A 21,125-nucleotide genomic window follows, 5' to 3' on the forward strand; every position below is an offset into this window, starting at 1 on the left:
TCACTGCTCTTGACCTTTCAACCTTAGGAAAATATGGCTCAAGTTTAATGGGAGGCACATGGTTTTATTTTACTATTTACCCACTCTTAATTATGTTTTTCTCTGCTTTTTTATCTTCTGTAATATGTAGGGTCAGTGTAACCTTGGCTGTCAGCCTGTAATTCCCTTTTTACGACTTTGAGAATTGTTTTCTGCTATAAATCAGGGGGCCCCCTTGTCCAGGAGAATAAACATCTTGCCAAGGTTCTTAGGCAGCTGGTCTTCTGCCTGGCATGAACATTTGAAAATCTTTAAGCTCATCTTAATATACAGGCCTTAATCAAAAATATAAGCTTTGATAAAAATGCAGGCTTATGATTAGATGCCTCACTTGCTTTGTTCAAACTTCTGCCATTGCTTAAAACAGTCACTTTCCCCCTTTCAGAGCCCCCACTTCTTCACTTACTTTCCTTCTTCCATTCCTCAGCTACCCTATATGAGACAGATAATGATGTGGATCCCACAAATTTTTCATAGTATGTTCCCATAGAGTGTTTCACTCTTACCATGTATTGCCTTCGAAATGAAGTTCCAGATTCAATGCAGTAATTCAGATATTTTATTATCAAGCAAACACCCATATATAAACAACAACAATAAATGTAAGCTCTAACTGAACAAGCTAACTGACATACCATCTCTTAAAATTTTATTTGTTTTAAAGATAAAGTAAAGGTAAAGGGACCCCTGACCGTTAGGTCGTCGTGGATGACTCTGGGGTTGCGGTGCTCATCTTGCTTTACTGGCCGAGGGAGCCTGCATTTGTCTGCAGACAGCTTTCTGGGTCATGTGGCCAGCAGGACTAAGCCGCTTCTGGCAAACCAGAGCAGCACATGGAAACGCCATTTACCTTCCCGTCGGAGCGGTACCTAGTTATCTACTTGCACTTTGACGAGCTTTCAAACTTCTAGGTTGGCAGGAGCAGGGAAGGAGCAATGGGAGCTCACCCTGTCGCAGGGATTTGAACCACCAACTTTCTGATCAGCAAGCCCTAGTCTCTGTGGTTTAGACCACAGCACCACCCACGTCCCAGATTTTAAAGATACAATAACATATAATCATGAGGGTATATGTGCAAATGGGACTACAGAATATGAGAGAAGAGAAGGCCTGGAGGGGGGGGGCTGTGTGAATTGGGGTGCCCAAATGGAGAGAGAGGCATGGACATTGGGGGAAACGGGTGGATATAGGTGCAAAGTTGGGCTGCAGAACAGAAGAGAGTAGCTGCTTCAAAGGTATAGTTGGGAAGGTGAAATGGAGGTTTAGCAATTGCACGGGGTGAAAAAGGAAAGAAAAAGGGGGTTAATGTGGGGGCACTGGGGGTTGCCAAATGGAATGAGCAGGGAGGGCAGAACCATGGGCGTAGCCAAGAGGGGGCAGCTCCCCCCTTCCCCCGATCAAGTAAAACAATATAAATACTTAACTAACTGACCAATCACGTCAGTTCTGCCCCTCCAACAATGTCCTGCCCTCCCTAACAAAAATCCTGGCTGCACCCATGGGCAGAACCCTCCTAGTACAGTAATATCTGTAATCCCAACCACACCCCGACAAGCTTATGTCCAAAGCAGCTAATATCAATTGTAATAAAACAGCACACAACAATAAAACATCAAAACAAATCAGGAACAATAAGAGATAGGCAGGCAATCTAAAACTAAAATCTAAATGCTAAGCGGTAATCCAACTGAATAATTTGGAAGAGCAAACCAAAACAACACTGTCAAGGAGGGAGACAGCTTAGTCCCTCCGTGGAATGGCATTCCATGTGCTAGGTGCCATTACAGGAAAAGGTTAACCTTTCCATGACTGAATTTAGCCTAGTACCTGTAGGCAGCATGGAATTGCATGCAGGCAAGTGAGTAGGCTTGAGGAGGAGGGATGAGGGCCCCATTCCTCCTCTGTGCTCAGAATAGAAACCAAGTGCGCTGGCAGGTGAGGGAAACCCTGCCTCTGTAGGAATGCAGCGAGGCTTGCTTCGGGAGGAGTGAAACACTTCTGCCAACCACCTCCAGTGGACGGACTAGTTGTTTTCTTAAGGCTAGGACCTTTCGTGGGCTTGTCTATAGGAACCCTCCCTCCTTTAAGATTTTGATTTAAAATAATAATAATCAAGAGATCCAACCACTGATTTCCTGCATTGACCCTGAAATAGGGCAGCCCAGACACAGGTGAGAACAAGGCACTAGACAGCAATAAGAAACAACTTGTGCTTCTTACGTAGTTTTTTCTTAGCACATTTATCTTATTAATAACATTTTCTTTTTCAAAAGAGTAACAATTTGAACCTGGCTTTCAGTTGTGCTGGATTCTGCTACTTGAAGTGGAGTCTTCTTCAGGCTATTTGTGGCCTGTAGATTTGCTTTACCCCCCTCAGACCAGCTGACCAGCGCGCTCACACAGTTAAAATGACCGGCTCTGCAAGCACAATGCAATGGTGTGTCCTTATTGTTGTCCAGAGCATTAATGGCTGAACCGTTGCTCAAGAAGAAATGTATTAGGTTGCTGTGTCCGTGTTCTGCTGCAAGATGTAGCGGCGTCTTCCTCCAAATATTTTTGTCATCGATATTTTTATTTTTGCCAGCTGCCAGAAGGGCCTGTAGTATCTCCACATTCCCATTGATGGCGGCATAGTGCATAGATGTGCATCCGTCCATATCTTTGGCACCAAACCTGGACTTCTTCGCTAACAGCGCTTTCACTGCGTTAAGATGACCTCCCATGGCTGCAAGATGAAGCGCGGTCTTTTTCTCCTTGTCTGTTGCATTGGAGTCAGCATTGAAGTTCAGCAGCAGTTCTACCATAGCAGGGTTTCCTGCTTCAGCAGCAAGATGCAGAGCTGTCTTTGCCTGCTTATCCTTAACGTTGACATTAGCCTTTCGACGCAGCAGCTTTTGCGCAACTTCCACATGGCCCTTATAACTTGCAACATGCAAGGGAGTGAGCAGTTCTTTAGTGACCGATTCAGTTTTTGCACCTCCGTCAATTAATAAGTCAACTAGCCCTCCCTTATTGTGCAATGCGGCCACGTGGAGGGGGGTCTGATCTCCCTGCCCGGCAATGTTGGCATCCAATCCTTTGCTCAGGAGCATCTTTGCAATGGAGGAGGCTCCAGCTTGAACTGCCAGATGTAAAGCACTGCTTGAGTCTGGGGTCTTGTCCTTCAGGCTTGCTCCCTTTTCAATGAGAACTTTCGCTGACTCGGTCTTGCCCATCTCGCACGCCACAAGCAGTGGTGTGTACTGCGCTTTGTCGAGGGCATTTTTGTCGGTACCTTTATCAATTAAAGCTGCTACGATGCCATGCAGGTCCTTTTGAATGGCTTTAAAGAGAGCTGACACCATCGTAGTCGGCGACATGCCTTTGGAATAGTCCAGCAATAACTTGAAGAGAGATTGACTGTTGCTGTTAAAGGCTACATCAATGATGCTGGAATCAATGTTGGCTCCAGCTTCCAGGAGAACCTGGACAGTCTTCTCAAACCCTCGAGACACGGCATAGCCCAAAGCAGTCTGTCCTCTCTCATCCTTGGCATCCTTCAAAGCACCATTCTTTAGGATGGCTTGCACCAGCTCACTGTCATCTCTGAGAGCAGCCATGTGCAGGAAGTTGTGTTGGTTCTTGTGTCGCCTCACCTCTTCTTTCAGGATGCTCTTCAGAACATGGGTGTGGTGGTACTGATGGGCCAAATGAAGGGGGCTCTTGCCTTCCTGATCCAAGGTGTACATGTTGGCACCCGATTGGAGCAGCATTTTCACAGCTTCGCTGTGACCTCTCTCAGCAGCTCTGTGTAGCGGGGTTCTTCCTTTCTTATCCTTAACTTCCAGCTTAGCCCCTCTGCCGATTAGATAGTCAATTATTTCTGTATGCCCGTGAGCCGCTGCAATGTGTAGGAGAGTTTCTTCTTCAATGTTTACAGCGTTAATATCATTCTCTTTTAAGATCTTTTCTAAATAGGAAAGATTACCTTTAGCCACAGAATCAAAGACGGAAAGAGAATTGAAAGAATTGTCTTGGGATTTCACAGCAGCTGAATCCTGTTTTACTTTACGTTTGATCTGAGTCAGCTTTTCTGGCTTTGCTAAAACCTGTCTGGGGCTATCCTTTTCTAGGTGAGGATCTTTACCCTTTTGAACCCACCCTTTATCTTTCTCCAGTAGATACCCTATCAGTTGCCTTCTGGCATCACCAATTCTTTCATTCACATTGCTGACATAACTCCTTATGTTGTTATATAGTTGTGGCTCAATCTGTTTCAGACATGGATAAAAAAAGAGCCTGCAAGCTCGCTCACCTTGAGAAACCAATATATCCAGGACCCGGGAGTTCTTTGCAGTTCTTGTTCTGTAGTAGGATAAGACCATTTTTTTCTCCAGTGTAAAAATGCCATGTTCTATCAGCCAGTTCAGAAGCTGATCAGGGTTCCTTATGCCATCTACAAGTTCGTTCTTTTTAGTTCTCAGTACTTCTGTGGCATAGGGATTTGTGAACATGCCAGCTGAATACATGATGTGTTTAGATTATGCACCCGCAATACATTAAACATGCCTTTGAAGTTCAGCATTTAGCATGAGAAAGTGCAGATCGTTACATAAGTTTGTTCCAGTTTCTGCCAACAGATATTCTGGTGGTCCAGCTGGAAATCTCAGCGACAACCACACACACAGGGGGGAAAGGGAGATCATAAACTTTTCACCTTTCGTTGTGCAACGCTGTTGCCTTCCAATTCTCTTTTCTATTCCTTAACAACAGACTGGAGTTGACGAATTGAAACAAAACAAAACTCAGTAAAAATATTCCAGTAAAAATGGTCGCATTGCAAGAACTTGCAAGATAAAATCGAGAGGAAGTTTTCAAAGTTGGTAGCTAAGCTGTTGATGGATAGAAACTTAAAAAAAAAAAAAATGTATTTGGCATGTGTGACCCATCTGTCAAACATGTCAGAAGAAAAGCAGCAGGCTAGTAACTGTTGCTATGTAATTAGCCTTTGTGTAACATTAAGATAAAATTGTATACCCGTCAGTTAGTTACACAGCGGCATATCACACAGTGATCAAAAGCTGCAGGGCAAGTAGCTAAGAATGAGTTTAATGTTTCAAAAAAAGTAGATTCCGCATTTATTTTATTTATTTAGAAAAATGCATTAGATACTTTTTTAAAAAAACTATCCTTAGCAATGTACATACAATAATAAAACTTTTCAGACAGCAACATAATGGCATGCTATGAAAGGGCCATATATGTGAAACATGAAAAAAATCAAGAAATAAGACATTTATTTTAACTTTCGCAACATGTAAAAATTTAATCAGTGCTGTGAGCTCATGGCGTTTCAATAAAGGCAAATTCTCATTGAAAACACATCTGTCCTCGAGGTGGAATATTTTAACAATTGAGGAATTTTCATTAAAGCGATATGGGCAAATTATAATGATGGCTTCTAATAAACAGAAGATTAGCAGAACAATCTTACATAGCAATTGCACCGGGGGTAAAGAAGTACATCACTGCTATTTTATATTTATAGACATATTTATAGTCTGCCCTCTCCCAAAATATCAGGGCAGTGCACAGCAATATAACAAAATATTTTTTTTAAAGCATTAAAAGCAGTATGGAATAATCATTAAAATAACTGGCTACTCAAAAAATAAATAAATGCATAGGTCTGTCAGCAGCATTCTGCTAAGCAGGTAGGATGGCTATACATTCTCAGGCCAGGAGTAGAAGAGAAAACACACAAAACAGAAACTTCAAAAATAGCATAAAAACAGAAGATAGACCCCCAGCATCTGTGAACACATAGCCAAAATCCACCATACACAAACCATACACAGAGGAAGCCAGTGAACTCACAGTTTGGGTGCTGTGCATCCATAACTAAGGTAACCGGACATCTCCATTTCCCAGGGACAGTCCCCAGATTTATAAATCAGTCCCCATACAAAATCCATTGAAGTTGAAAAGTGTCCCCGGATTCATTGAAAAACATCTGGTAGCCTTACCCAAAACCATCGGGCAGCAACAACTTTGCTCCTTCTTCCAGTCGTCCAGCATTCCACCAGGCAGGGGCTCCATTTTCCTTATGCTGCTCACAAGCACTGCTGGGGTGGGTGGGTGGGGGGTGGGAATGCCACAGAATGGGATGGCACAACACAGAGTGTCAGGCTCGGAAAGTCCTCCCCTCCCTTTGGTAACTTCACAGATAAGAATTAACGAGCAGCTGATAGATTTATAGTCCTTTTATTACAGCTTCATGTTGCGGTCACAAAATAGGCAGCTCTCCGCAAGGAGGGCATTTCCTCATTTGTGGAGGAAGTTCCTCAAAGAAAGTGGGATATATATTTTAAAAGAAATGTTCACATAGAACAAATGGGTCACAATTGTCACACTTTGCAGCCAATGTTCCCCACTTCCCTTGTTTGCCTGTGTCTGATGTGGTTGTTGGATCAGAGTGGGGGTTATTGTTGGCTGTGGGGGGGTTCTCCCTAGAAGTGAGGTACTCAAGTTCTCCTATATGTTCTGGAAGCCGGTTCTCTGTGGACGCTTCCAGACTGCCATCACTTTTGGATCTCTCACCCATTTGAATAGATGCCAATTATGCTCCTTCGTGAAATAACGTGGCCCTTCTTCTTAACCCACCTCCAAGAAGATGGGTACATCGTGGTAAACAGCAACAGCACTACAGGCTTCTCACGCTTAAAATGTAGGCTTTTTGCAGTAAGAAATGTGATGGGGGGGAAGCAGTAGAAAGTGTGGGAGAATTCCCACTTGATGGCAGTGTTGTATAACCTCTGCAGAAATGTACAAACCAGTGAGACCAAATGCCCAACAAACAGGTCTCTGGAAACCACGCCTGTGTCTGCAAATCTCCCCACCTCTTTCCCGGTTTCCCCATCACCAACTCTGGCCTTTGGGAGCTGCAGGCATGGGGCAAGTGGGGACGTGCCTTCAGCTCCAGTCTCCCTATGTAGGATTTATATACCTGGTGTGCTGAGATTGGGTGATGAGTTACATCATATCCTATGCCTGGCCCAGCGAAGTGAGCAGAATGGTCATTGACACAAGGAGGTTTTCTTTTCCCCTTTTATCTTTCTAAAGAAGTTTCTCTCCCACTGGCATCAGCAGGAGGGAAACTCTTTGCATCTTTAACTGTTTATGGCATGGTCACTGGAGCCTAGAGGAGTATAGCATATCACGTAACTGTGCACTTCTCTGGGCCACCCCATACTGACTCTACTCCACAGGCAGATCTTCACTGGCAGAAAACCTACACAAGCCAAACTATTCTGCTGATGTCAGATTTCATCAGCGTATCTGTCATGTCTGCACCATCCCTGGCATTCTGCTTATGGTGCTGAGTTTCTGTCAAATCCTCAGCCAGCAATGGTCAAATACAGGACTGTGTCCTGAATATAGTTTTTCCTAGAACAATCATAGGCAGATAGTAGAAAATTGGTGGGGTTTTTTGAAAAATGGATTGAATAACTAAAGGAGAGTAAGTGGCTAATTGGGATCCAGAACAATCTTAGAGCATTTTTGTATTTCTTCCTATAGAGCCAGTGTAGCATAGTGGTTAGAGTATTGGGCTATGACCTGGAAGACCAGGGTTTGAATCCCCACAGGGATGAATAAAGATAGGATATAAATGGAATAATAAATACATACAAATAAATAAAAATGTCTTTTGGTCTGGAATGTGCGGCTTGTGTTAAAGTAGGATTGAAACCGGAATGAATGCTTTGATAATTTCTAGCCAAATAAAGTTTTGCATATTAATTAGAGACTTGGGAAATGCAAAGCAAAATAAAACAGAACAGTGTAAATGCTATTGGGATCAGGTAGGATCTGTATTCCTGGAATCTTAGGGATTTGCAGTAAGCAGCATCTTTAAGGGAAAAGTGTGTGTGTGTGTGTGCGCGCGTGTGTGCGCGCGTGATTTTTGGCTGGGAAAGCACTTGGAGAGGAAAGTAGTAACCTCGCTGCCAATAGGCCCAAATGGCTGTTGTAGTTTTTGAAAAGGAAATGGCCAGTTTTGTGCACATTTTAGAAGAATGCATACTTAACGTAATGTGTTGTTTGAGCCGAAGACGTGGTGGCCCATCTGTAGGTGGTGAATTGAACAAGTTAAATGTGGTAGATAAAGCAGAGATGCCCAGTGGGTAGATTTTCATGCTCGGAGAAAGAACATTTGCTTTGTATGCAGAAGGTCCCAGTTTCAATACCTAGTATCTCCAGGAGGGCTGGGAATCACTTCTGTCTGAACCTCTGGGGAAACACTGGCAGTCATTGTAGACAGTATTGAGCTATATTGACCAGTGATGTGATTCAGGGTAAGTCTAATTCCTGTACTCCTAATCTTCTGGCTTTAGTGGTCATTGCAATGATGGAATCAAGCACTTTGTATCATCTGCCCCAACCATGTTATAAGTTTTATGGCTTCCCTGTGAACCACTAGCATAAGGGAGCATGGGGGGGGGGGAGTCAGAGCTTTGGTGATGCTCACATGAACATTTAACATTTGAATGCACTCTCTATTTGGTCCTTTGTATTGGAGTGAAATGTAACCGCCAAACCATGCCAAGGCATTTTGTTTGTATAATCTAGCAATTCTGGTCCAATAACGGGGCCAGTAAGTCAAGTTAATCTTCACTTGAAAGAGGGAGATGAGTGTTTTTCAACTAATTGTTTAGTCTTTATATCTGGCTTTGAAGCTCTGCATGCTTTGAAGCTGTATGGTTTCCTGGCTTTCCCAAGATGAAGCTGTTTCTTAATTAATAAAAGAGTCAGTTTTCAAAAACAACATCCTTTGTCAACATGAAATGTGTTTGACATCCTTTATTTACATTTTCCCCCCATAAAGGAGAGCAAATAAAACCCTCCTCTTAAATTAATATTATATCAGACTCTTGCCAAATACAGTTTTGACTTCTTTACAAAATCCAGAAGAGGTCACTGTTTCTCTTTTGAGTGTTTTCAACAGCGCAGTTGGCAGAAGGTCCTCTTTAAACTAATTAAGAGACCTGGAACCTGTTAAAACGGGTTGAATGTAACTGAATGGTTTCCAATGCCTTCTTTACATTCTCTAGGGTGTTTGGCCTGACATAACAGCTGGAATAAATGAACATAAATATATCAGTAGTGAGTGAAGTTGTGTTATTAATGTTTCCCAGCATGCATTTTGATTTCAGATTCAGCCATTGAAACACAGCGCTTATCTATAATGCAACCAAGCTCTTTATTGAAAACATTCAATAACTTTATTTTTCCTCTTCTTTTTTACAATCTAGGCAGTGGCTTGTTCTGGAACGATGATGTCAAATGTTTTCATTTTACTTGGTGGCATTATGAACAAGTGCTTTGCCTCAACATAGTGACACAAACTATTGCAGAAAATGACATTAAGAGTTTTATGAAGGAGTTTAACAAAGACTATCAGGGTGGCACTGTGGTCTAAACCACTGTGCCTCTTGGGCTTGCCAATTGGAAGGTCGGCCATTCGAATAATAATAATAATAATAATAATAATAATAATAATTTATTATTTATACCCCGCCCATCTGGCTGGGCTTCCCCAGCCACTCTGGGCGGCTTCCATAAAAACCAAAAATACACCCCAATGGGGTGAGCTCCCGTTTCTCTGTACCAACTTCTGCCAACCTAGCAGTTTGAAAGCATGCCAGTGCAAGTAGATAAATAGGTACCACAGTGACGGGAAGGTAAACGGCATTTCTGTGTGCTCTGATTTCCATCACGGTGTCCCATTGCACCAGAAGTGGTTTAGTCATGCTGGCCACATGACCTGGAAAGCGAGATGAGTGCCACACCCCATAGTAGCATTTGACTGGACTTGACTGTCTGGGGGTCCTTTACTTTTACCTTTATCAGGGTTTGGTCAGCTAAAGAAAAGTCAGTCTACAAACTTTTCAAAGTTAGAAAAGAGGGGGCAATTATGAAAATGTGTGTTGTGAGCTTGCCCAAGACATGATTTTGCTGCCTGAGGCAGAACAACAAATGATGCCCTCCCCCACACGCCAAGGTGCCTAGGCTGGTCAAGTTGTGTTGGCACCTGAGGGAGAGAATTCCACATGCACCTCTGCCCCTTCCTTGCAGGAAAAAAAAAATACAACCATCAAATTACTAAGAGCTGTCTGCTGTCTCATGACACCCAGAAATAGCTGCCTAAGGAGGACATCTCACTCTGTCTAATGGTAGAGCCAGCCTAAAACGGTGTCTGTGTGTCTTCCTTTACAGTCTTCTATTCGAAGGGCTAGCTAATCCAAACACATTTTAAAGAGAACGAATCCTAAGAAGGAAGAGCAGTATGAGTATTGAATTGCTTATATACAATTAGTACATGGGCAGCAGATTGAGTGGGCCTATAGGTCACTTGGCTAGTGTTTTGTACCCTGGTGAAATGTGTTGGGCAGGATTCACTTCATGAGCCCTGCTTAAGAACTTAAGAACACGCATGCAATGGGGCTTCCTTCTGCATGCCCCCTGAAATTGACCGGGGTGGGTTGGGGGAACCCCCAGAAGAGTGCACGGGGGGAGCAGCTGAAATTCCTGTGCAGGTGGAACATTCGTAACAGTGTGATGTTGAATCCCACCCATTGCATTTCTATCTAAAGGATAGTGATTGTTTCTAACTAGCAGCTTTGTATCCAGTATTTGCTCAGGAGTGCTAAGAAACCAAAAGTTCAGTGCAGTTTTGAAAGGTTCGGTCTGCCATCTTGATTCCAAATGGTGTCCAGCTGCGTCCAAACATACAATGAAAACCTGCTCTTTATTCTCGGGAACCATCATGCAAAATGCATTCATGATAACTTAAAAGACATCCAAATTCTGAGCAAACAAAAACTTTCCAAGATATATAGTAGATTGTGAATGTATACATATAAATTCGTGCATGCACATTTTATCACAGAATCTTAGAGTTGGAAGGCATCCCAGGGGTCAGTCTAGTCCACCCCTGCAATGCTGGAATCTCAGCTGAAGCATCCATGGCAGATGGCCATCCAGCCTCTGCTTAAAGACCTCCAAGGAAGGAGAGTCCACAACTTCCTGAGGGAGACAGTTCCACTTTCAAACAAGTGTGTCTTCTGGTGAGGCATTTCCTTTGTTTGGTCCCCCCCACCCCTGGTAATGCATAAGTGGCCTTCCTATGTATATTTATAGAATTGGGCCATCCATGCTAATCACCTTTATATAGAAGTACACTTTGCAAATTCTAGTGGAATCCACTTCCAACTAAGGCAGCAGTCCTACCAACTTATATCTTTGATTAAGCCCTGTTGCATTATATAATGTAACTGATCCCAGAAAACAGGCATAGAGTTTACTGTATTTAGGGTGACAACTTTCCATAGGACTCCATGAGCAGAAAGCTGCTCTTCCTTGGAGTTGCCCCAAATGTTTACAGATTGCTTTGACCAAACCGGTTTGCCAGAACAAATCGCAAGGCAGTGCTGGGGTCTCAAATAGTTACTACATTTTAAATCGTAAAACGTCATTGCATAAATGTGTTCATAATTGAATCCTCATGTGGATTTTGCTACTTAAGGCCATAATCCTAACTTTGCCTGTTTGGAGGTTAACCCCATTGAAATTAACAGGACTTCTGATTAAACATGGTGAATATTGAGTTGCCAGCAAGTCTTTGTTATTTATCACTTTGCTTCCTATGCAACTCTATGTCAAAGTAACCCAGTGTAAATATAGCTCTCGCAGCTGATTATCCAAATGTTTTATATGTCCCTTGCAGTGTTACTGTAACCTTCACCTCTCTCTTAGTGTTTACTTATTTGAAGAAAGCTGTTTAAAACCAACAGGACTTATTTCCACATAAATGTGTTTTAAGAGTGAATGTTAAGATTTAAAACATATTTATGTGGAAAAATGTCCTGTACTTTAGAAAACCTTTCTTCAAAGTGTACTAGGACTGCGGTCTGAAGTTGTGCTGCATGGAAAAAATGGTATATTTATATTACTTCAAGTTGAACTTAATTAAAGCAACTTAGAAGCCCCTCTGCCCCAACAAGGACACATTATGGGGCAAGTGATCCAGATAACACCAAGGGAGGTAGGCTTAGAGGTCACTGCGATCAGGTGATGCCTTGCCACCAGCTCTCTGTCAAACGAACCACTGAACTGTTGAAATGAATTGTACAAGGAGTTCGTATTTACTTGTACAGATGGTGATTCTGATCTGCATGACCAGTGTTGTACTATTAGGGTGAGGAAGTGGGGGCAGGGTTTAGCTCATGAGAAAAATTATAACACCAGTGCCCATTCAACAAATGGTGCACATGTGAGCTATTGTAACCCATGTAATCCAAATCCATATTGTCCTATGCCACAGGGGTAAATCATGCATGCAGATTTTGCATCAAAATCATTATATTATCCGACGTCATAATGATTCAGATGAGTGACACCTGTCAAAGATCTTGTTGCACATTTGGGAAGCACTGCAGTTTTATTTTGTTTTGTTTCTAGGATCCCTGTACGCAGCACTTCCCAAGCAAAGGGATTGCAAAGCCCTTTTGGCAGCACTTCCAAAAGGTCAATGATCAGCTAGTTATCTGCTGCTTCGGAAGTACTGCACAAAGTGCTTTGCAGGCACCCCCAATTGACAGTGCCTGCAAAGCCCCCTTTGGCCCTTCCCTACCCCATGTCAGACTTCATCAACGACATCAGATATAAAGCAAGTGGTTGTGGCTTGCCTGAAACAGATACATGGCGTGGGCCAAATGGGAAGCCCAGGGGGGCCAAATTTGGCCAGCAGGCCAGAGCTTCCCCCCACTTGTTTCAAGTCTGAGTTCAGTGGGGGGCCAGGTAAAGCCTCTCTAGACACTTGTGTGCCTGCAGCTGCCGTGTTGGTATATGGTTAGGAGTTTTTGCTCCAATATATATACTTGCTTACATTGAACAGCATTCACCATTTGAATGCCCATTCGCCCAGCCTGGAGAGATCCTTTTGGAGTTCCTCACAATCCCTTGTTGTTCTTACCAACCTGAACCACTGGGTGTAATCAGTTCACTCCAAGTCATTTATGGACAAGTTAAAAAGGAGCAGTCCCAATAGTGAACTTTGGGGGACTTCAGTGCCACCAAAAGGCAAGAGTGGTGTGTCCTGTCCACCCCTTGAGGCTTCACCCTGCTTAATGGCTGGCCCGGCCCTGTATTTAGGAATATAGGAAGCTGCCTTATACCGAGTCGGACCTTTGGTCCATCTTGCTCAGTATTATTTACACGGACTGGCAGCAGCACTCCAAGGTTTCAGGCAGAAGCCTCTCCCAACGCTACCTGGGGATTGAACTTGAGACATCCTGGCTCTACCACTGAGCTGACCTGTTGCCCTTCCTTGATGCCTTCTGACCATAGGAGGTGATATAGTAAAATGGGGACAGGGAGCCTGTTGGATCCCAACTCCTCTCGACCCCAGCCAGCATGGCCAATGAGTGATGGGAACTGGAGTCCAAAAACATCTAGAAGTCCCCCACCCTTGTGTCAAAGCTGTGGCAAAACGGCACCAAAGGAGTGGAGCAAAGCAAATGGGCTATTGAGGGCTGGGGAAGACATGAGACGAGTGCTGATGTCCTGAAACGGCTGTCTGGAAATCAAGTGGCCGGCCCTAGAACATAGGCATCTTGCAGAACGTAAAGGGGTTGGGAAGCAGAGGCACAAGCAGAAGGGAGCTGGAGTGGGCAATGGAAAAGTTTCAGTCTGTGTGGTGGATATTCCTGTGGTCTCCTGGTGCCCAGAGTTGAGGTGCTACTGGGGGCTGGAGAAGGATTGGGTTGCAGCCAATCATCTTACCTCTTTTCTCAGTTAGAGTGATGAGCAACCACTTCCTCCAGGAAGCTTGGTGGCTTGGCCCCCCGTAGGAGCTTTCACACAGCCACTTTCTCGGCAGCGCATCCTGTGAAATCTCAAAGAGCAACAGAGCGCCATAGGCAGCCAGTGGGTTTTGGCAGCCTCCCTCTGGCTGCCGTCTCCACGCCACTGCCACTGCAGGGGAGCAGCTTGGATTTGAGGAGAACTGGGCTGAGTCGGAGGCTTGTTCACAAATAACAGTTGCCATCTGTCTTCTTAAAATAATAATAATAATAATACATGACAACTTGTACTTTCCTGTGGGCAAGGCTTAATGTAAAGCAGTTGCACAAAAGCCTTTCATTAGCATAATGTTTAAGCGATGCCGAGATATTAGGTTACCAAATGCTGAGGCAGCTTCAAGAATCAGCAAAATGAGACAGCTCCTCGAGTTCCTTGCAAAATGGCCAGAATTCCTCCTTCCCATTTTCAACACAAATGGCCCCCTGTGGTTTTCAGTCAGGATGAGGCACTGTCAGTAAATTTTTGCAGAAAGTAAGATGTTTCCTGCTTTAACCTCTTAAAGGAAGGTTCTTCCTGCTGTTTATAGATTTATTAATTTTCTAGGCTGACACTTTCACTGATGTTGATTGGTGCTAGGGGAGGACACAACGAAACTTTCCAATTTGTCTTGGGGTTATTCTGCGGTGAGTTTAAATAGCCTGCAGTGCTAGTCTGGGCAGCCTTCCTGTGAGGCAGAGTGAAGGAGCCGCCTCAGGTAGATGATTTGGGGTGCTATAAAAGGACAGCAAATTGTTAATTATTTAATTCATTGTTGTGTTTTTACTGACTGGGAGCAGGAGAGTCATTTGGGTGATTTATCTGCTTCAGGTGCCAAAACAACTTGACTGACCTAGGGTACTATGGCTAATCACCTTGAAATAAGGGTAGGGCAGGCATTTGCTGTTCCATATCTCAAGCATATCTTAAGCCAGCTCTCTTAACATCTGGAATTTGTCGTCGTAGCCTCCTGTGGCATCCAGATGTTGCTGGACTACAATTCCCATGACCCGTGACCACTGGCCATTCCGGCTGGGCCTGGTGGAGAATGTAGTCCAAAGCAGTTGGATGGCATCAGGTTGGGAAAGTCTGATCTAAAGGAACTTTCTTGGTGGAAACTGTCCTGTGCCATACGCAGTCCCAAGCACATGTTCTGGAACTGATGGTTGAAGGATTCTTTCCAGGTGTAACTTGCCTATGAAGCCAGCCGCTGACTTGGTTTAAAGCTTGTTGAATATACAATATGAATGGAAGCCAATATTTGGTTGTGCTCAACAAGGCCTGAGCTATTGTTTATTGGGTTTTATATCCCCAAATGTCCAATAATATATAGTTAAAATAAATTTACATACAGAAAATAAAACAGCAGCAGACATGACAAATAAGTCAGATAAGTCAGACAAACAACAACAACAACAACAACAACACTTCATTATCAATTTATTTACATGGCCTTTTTTTCTCAGCAAGGTGAAAGGAATTCCTTACCTCATTATCATGTACGTTTCATGAGTAGAAAGTAGATATGAGGTTGAAAGATGCATTTTTAACATCTGCACTACACTACCCTCCTAGAACTCCCTAGGTGCCATGTTTCCCTAACTCACAAGCCTGCACGCCACAGCAGCACTCAAGGAAGTTAAGCACCTTATAGCTGGCATATCACATTAATCCATTTCGATTGCAACCCTATGGCAGCTTCACTGGGACCACACCTTCTGAAAACCACTGGCCTTTCTTCTGAGTAGACACATATGCATATGATTGCACTGTTAATGTCTCAGCATGCAAGCTTATGCACCTTTACCTGGGAGTAAGTGCCAGTGAATCCAATGCAGCTTGCTTCAGAATAAGCAGAACATAGGATTGCACTGTGGAGGAGTAACTGGAATAGTTACTAACTGCCGTTTTGCATTAATTATATGAAAAAGGAATTTGCTGTGAAATCAAGGGTGGTTTTTTTTTTCTTTTTGCTTGTAGCATCTGTCACTTTTCTCTGCTCCAGGTTCTGCTACATTTTTAGATAGCTCCAACCAGAGAATGTAATTGCAGCTTAATGATAATGTACCCTTTTGCTTTTACCTATCTATCAATCTGCCCTCCTGAATGCTGGCAGATTACTTGGACAACACTGATATTTAGTTAATTTATTACTCATGCCCAGTACATTTTCAAGTGTACCTGCCTGGTGTAATAAAAGAAAAAGAGGAGGTTACATGATTTGTTCTAGTTCACAGCACTTCTGAACTTGCACAAGCCTTCTGCTACTTATTGCTGTGCTATCTTAAATCTCTTAGACTTTATTTTTTAAAAAGCCAAGCACCCATTAAAAATACAGAACAGTGTTTGCAAATCATGCTCACTTTCCATACTGTCTCATAAGAACACAAAAGGCTGCAAAAAAATAATAATGAAGTTTTTGAGCAATTTTTAACAGAAATCGCCCAAAACGACACTGCCAACATGGGTTGCCACAAGTCCGGATTTTCCCGGACTTTTTGTTGTTGTTTTTGTTATTATAAAGCAGCAATGCAGCAGCAAGCAAAGGCTCTAGCAGCTCAGTCAGCTGCTTGTGGCTGGAAAGCCAAACAGGAAGTTTGTGACTGTTGCCATGGAAACAAAGGGGCAGTCCATTCTCCTTATTGAGCACAGGATGTGAGCTCAGTGTGTGTCATATGACCTGTACAGGATGTACATGGGTGGAGTTTATTCTTACTGCTGTTGAGTGCAGACATGTTTCTCTGTACTGATGTAAAGGACAGAAATAAAAGATGTAAATAGATTTCTGTCTGCTTCTTTCCCCTCCCTGGGGACACCAAAGGGGAGAGAGAAGGAACGGTGTGTTTTTCTCACAGCCTGAGAAAAATCGCCGAGACCTCGCCAGTTTATCTGCCGGGAGTAGCAGCCGGGAGGTCGCCAAGGAATATCTGCCGGTGCCTAGAAGAGGTAGGCACATTCCTCTGACCCAGGCAGAATTCCAACAGTTTTTTGCAATTTCCGCCCGGACACTGCTTTGAACTGCAGTACAGTGATACCTCAAGTTAAGTACTTAATTCGTTCTGGAGGTCCGTACTTAACCTGAAACTATTCTTAACCTGAAGCACCACTTTAGCTAATGGGGCCTCCTGCTGCTGCCACGCCGCTGGAGCATGATTTCTGTTCTCATCCTGAAGCAAGTTCTTAACCTGAAGCACTATTTCCGGGTTAGCAGAGTCTGTAACCTGAAGCGTATGTAACCTGAGGTACCACTGTATTCCAGATATGCCTGGGAAATTCCGGACATATGACAAGCCTAGGACTGGCCAGGTGAATCTTACTTCAGCACTGGTAATGGGACAGAACCTCACCACACCTGAGGCCAGCAGGCAAGCTTAAGAGGCACAGGGCAAGCTGCTTAATCCACACAGTATCTGTTCTCCATCCATCCACATCTGCCATCTAAGGAGGCTGCTTTACTCTGCCTAATAGCAGGGCTGGCCCAGCTTACACCAAGTCAAATGAGTGGTTCAGCCAACATTCAGCATTGTCTCTACACTGATGGAGTTTCTCTCTAGAGTTTCATATGGGATTCTTCCCTAGCTCTCCCTATAAACAATGGTAACATTTGTGTGGAAAGCATATGCGCTGAGCTACAAACCTCCTCCCACTGACGAGGATAGGAACTGGATTGCCAGCAAAGCAACACCAAAAGTGAGGCACAAACTGTAGAGATATAATGAGCACAAGATGGAGTGCAGAGTGGACTTGGGGGGCTGGGGGGTTGGTTGATTGTAAGAACCATGGGAATTGTCCAGCGGCATCCTACGCGGTTTCATCTTTTCCATGCTATTTAACATTTACAGTGGTACCTCAGTTTAAGTACTTAATTCATTCTGGAGGTCTGCTCTTAACCTGAAACTGTTCTTAACCTGAAGCACCACTTTAGCTAATGGGGCCTCCTGCTGCCACTGCGCCACCGGAGCACGATTTCTGTTCTCATCCTGAAGCAAAGTTCTTAACCCGAGGTACTATTTCCGGGTTAGCGGAGTCTGTAACCTGAAGCGTCTGTAACCTGAAGCGTATGTAACCTGAGTTACCATTGTATCTGGAACTGCTGGGTGCTGTCAGCAGAGAATTTGGAATGAAGTGTCACCATCTCTCTCCCCCCACCCCCATCTCTCATCTGAATCAGGAGAGGTATATCAGGTGCCAGACCAGCTTGGAGGCCGCAGTGGGCTGGATGTGGGCAATGCAGTGAAGGACAGGTAAGAAATCTGATAAATAAACAAACTTCCAGACATTGCAGAAGGTACTTTAACTTCAGCAAAGCACCCAGCAGCCACAGGTGTCTTTCAGGTTCTCCATCACTTACATGCTTTGAAAGTCTCAATTAGAAAGGAAAGAACTTTCTCCTAATCTATGTGATAGGAGCAAACTGGGTGGTGGCAGTCTCTTGGGACCATCATCACAACCAGCCAAGCATGTATACCGAATCAGAATATTGATGCAACTAGACGGGAAACTCTGGAGCCTCCCTATCTAGCTTATACTGTTCACCTCCTTCCCTTCCTTTGCTGAGAATTAGGCTTGAGGAGGAAATTGTTGGAGCTAATAGGAAGCTTTTGTTCAGTGCCATATTTCTTTTTTTGGGGGGGGAGGTAGGCTTGCAGCGGGAAAGTGAAGGAGTCCCTTGCATAACATCAGGGATAGACAAGCAGTTTCCCTAGGATTTCATATAGCCCTTAGCTTAATTTCAAATGATTTGTCCCTTCTTTGGCAGCCTGCTGGGTGGAGAGAAAGAAAGAAGCGGTGTTAGCATAATGCAGAAAAGGGAAGAAAAGAGTGTGGCCTCCAGCAGAAGATGTTTACTAACCCATTGCACCCCATTCCTTTGGCCTACTAACTTGAGGTTTGCTTTTTGTGTGTGTTTTTGTATGTGGCTTTATAACATGGGCATAGCCAGGACTTTTGTTAGAGGGGAGCAGGATTGGTCAGTTAGTTAAGTATTTCTATTGTTTTACTTGATCTGGGGCGGGGGAGGGCAGCTGTCCCCTCTGCCCCCTCTTGGCTACGCTTATGCTTGGTAAGAAGTATATGCCTATGATGCTGCTTATATTATTGATGCCAATGTGATTTTTTTCAAGCGCAGCCTGGCATTCTATCCAAGAAAAGCTTTCATAAATCGGGGAGGAAGAGGCCTTTCTGTACACACTTCCTGTGCTTCCGATCCAAACATGAACAGTTGTATAAAGAAGGCGAAGGAGAAAACTGGCACAAATGAGCCACTTAGGCAGTTGTCCTACTTATTTGATGCTGTGAAAACTAAATTAAGTAGATCGGAAACCAGAATCCCATTTTTACGTGAGATATAGCCAGCATGGCCATGTGTCCTACTTTCCAGAGCGCTGTCCTCTGTTTGGAGGCATTCTCCACTTGAATGGCTGTCTGGTAGAAGGATAAAGAACAGTAAGAATGGAGAGCAAGGGTCTTGAAGTTGCTTAACCAACCAGAGAATCTCAGGTTTGTGGCTTGTGGTTTTTGTAGGAAGGGCACACGCTGCTCAGGAGTGTTGGGTGAAAACAAGTGCAGCTTTATTGATTATATGGCAGGTCAGTGGAGTTGGCATGGCACAAGGGCAAAGGCAAGTTCTTCATTCCAGCCAGCTCTTGCTATTGAAGCGGCATTTTGTTTGATGCACCCAACCAACCCCTGGGGGTTGAACACAGTGTCAGACAATGCTGTGGGGCAAGCCAAGCACCCAGGATCCCACTGGGCATCTGGGGGAGAGGTCCACTAGTCTGATCCTGCCCAATGCTGTTTGTGCACAAAGTAGTGGCAGAAGATTGAGAACACCTAGCCTGTCAAAGTGCTCACTGAGGGAAAGAGGTGGGAAACCCAGAGCCAACTGAGGTTTGGGGGGGGGAATCATTTCTGGACCTGTTAACCAGTGACCCAAAGAGCACAGACAGGCCCTAACAAGGCCTCACTAAGCATGTGGGAAAGCACGCAGGGCAAAATGGCCTCAACTTCTTTGTGGCTGAGGCTTTTAAGCACTTGACCAGGGGTCAGCAAACTTATCACGCTTTGGGCCAGTGTCTCCAGTGCCACTCGCGCGGAGGGCAGGGGAGCACGTGCCAATACGCATGCGCACACGCTATTTCTGGCGCACTTCCAGGTCGGAGGAGCACCAGAAATAGCTTGTGTGCATGTGCATGGGCCTCCTCCAACCTGGATGTGCACCGGAAATAACGCAGGTGCATGCACACAAGCTATTTCCGGTGCTCCTCCGACCCAGAAGTGGGCAGCCGTGCAGTGCCGGTAAGAGCGGGCGGTAGCACCGGGCGGCGCGGGTTGCTGCAGGCCGGATAAATGAGTCCCTCGGGCCTTATCCGGCCCACGGACCTTAGTTTGGGGAACCCTGCACTTGACCCTCTACTACCCCCATGGGATACTACAGTTTCCCACTGGATCTCATGAGGTTGCTGCAGGACTGGCTGACTGCCTCGGGTTGCCTCCCCACCGGCCGAAAGTGCCCCATTCACTTTGCATGCAGAGCAGAACTTTCCAAAAGTTCGAACATGTCAGTGGGTCACAGCCTATAGAAGACCTTGAGTTTAGAAGTCATTTTCATCCCTGTGTATAAATCAGCATGTCAACCTGCATGGGAGTGAAGCTAGACAGAGGTCCTTCTTGGAAGGCAACCACCCTCAGAAAACAAGTAAGAGAGAAGGCGGCTTTGCAGGGGGGGGGGAGTTGTGCTGCTCTATTTATATAACCCCCCCGCCCCCTGGGATGTTTGTCTGGTGCGTGTGCTGTTGTCTTTTAAGCATCTGGTTAAGAATGTAAGAAGAGCCTGCTGGATCAGGTCTCTATGGCCCATCTGGTCCAGCATCCTGTTTTTACAGCGGCCAATCAGATGTCTATGAGAAGCCTGCAAGAAGGACCAGAATGCAACATCACTCTTCTCACTTCCCAGCACCTGGCATTCAGAGGTATCCTGCCTCTGAGAATGGAGGTACAATGTAAACATCACAGCTAGTTGACTTTTAAAGTGAAATGCTTTTTTAAGAGTTCTGATGGGAAAGGAAGCTTATACGTTAAATGCTGTAACTGAGTCACCAAAGTTGGTTTTGAAGGCATAGTGAATTTGGGAAGTGCCTTTAATTGTTTGGGGAGGACATCAACAGCATTTTAATTATGTAATTGTCTGATGTTAAAAAAATATTATT

General features: G+C 44.4%; 2 protein-coding genes across 9 annotated transcripts in view; one reads left to right on the plus strand and one right to left on the minus strand.

Annotated features, from left to right (window-relative positions):
• LOC307219221 (uncharacterized protein) overlaps positions 1–21,125 on the plus strand; it is a 55,451-nt gene that overhangs the window by 1,930 nt on the left and 32,396 nt on the right. For 5 of the 8 annotated variants that reach the window (XR_013840324.1, XR_013840326.1, XR_013840327.1 and 2 more), the window contains exon 2: positions 18,089–18,161. The exons of 1 other annotated variant lie outside the window; for it this stretch is intronic. Coding sequence is in view for 1 of the 7 variants with exons in the window: in XM_079982224.1 (XP_079838350.1) it covers positions 18,089–18,161; positions 20,802–20,911 (183 nt within the window). In the remaining 6 variants the exon portion in view is untranslated. Of the gene's footprint in view, positions 1–18,088; positions 18,162–20,761; positions 20,912–21,125 lie in introns of all 8 variants that reach the window. 2 more of the 8 variants (XR_013840325.1, XM_079982224.1) reach the window with 2 other exon arrangements.
• Positions 1,165–4,910, minus strand: LOC307219263 (CARD- and ANK-domain containing inflammasome adapter protein-like). The gene has a single exon (XM_079982314.1). The coding sequence runs from the start codon at positions 4,545–4,547 to the stop codon at positions 2,280–2,282; it is 2,268 nt and encodes a 755-aa protein (XP_079838440.1). The 5' UTR covers positions 4,548–4,910; the 3' UTR covers positions 1,165–2,279.

This window comes from Podarcis cretensis, assembly GCF_951804945.1.
Source record: "Podarcis cretensis genome assembly, chromosome: 6".
Lineage (NCBI taxonomy): Eukaryota > Metazoa > Chordata > Lepidosauria > Squamata > Lacertidae > Podarcis > Podarcis cretensis.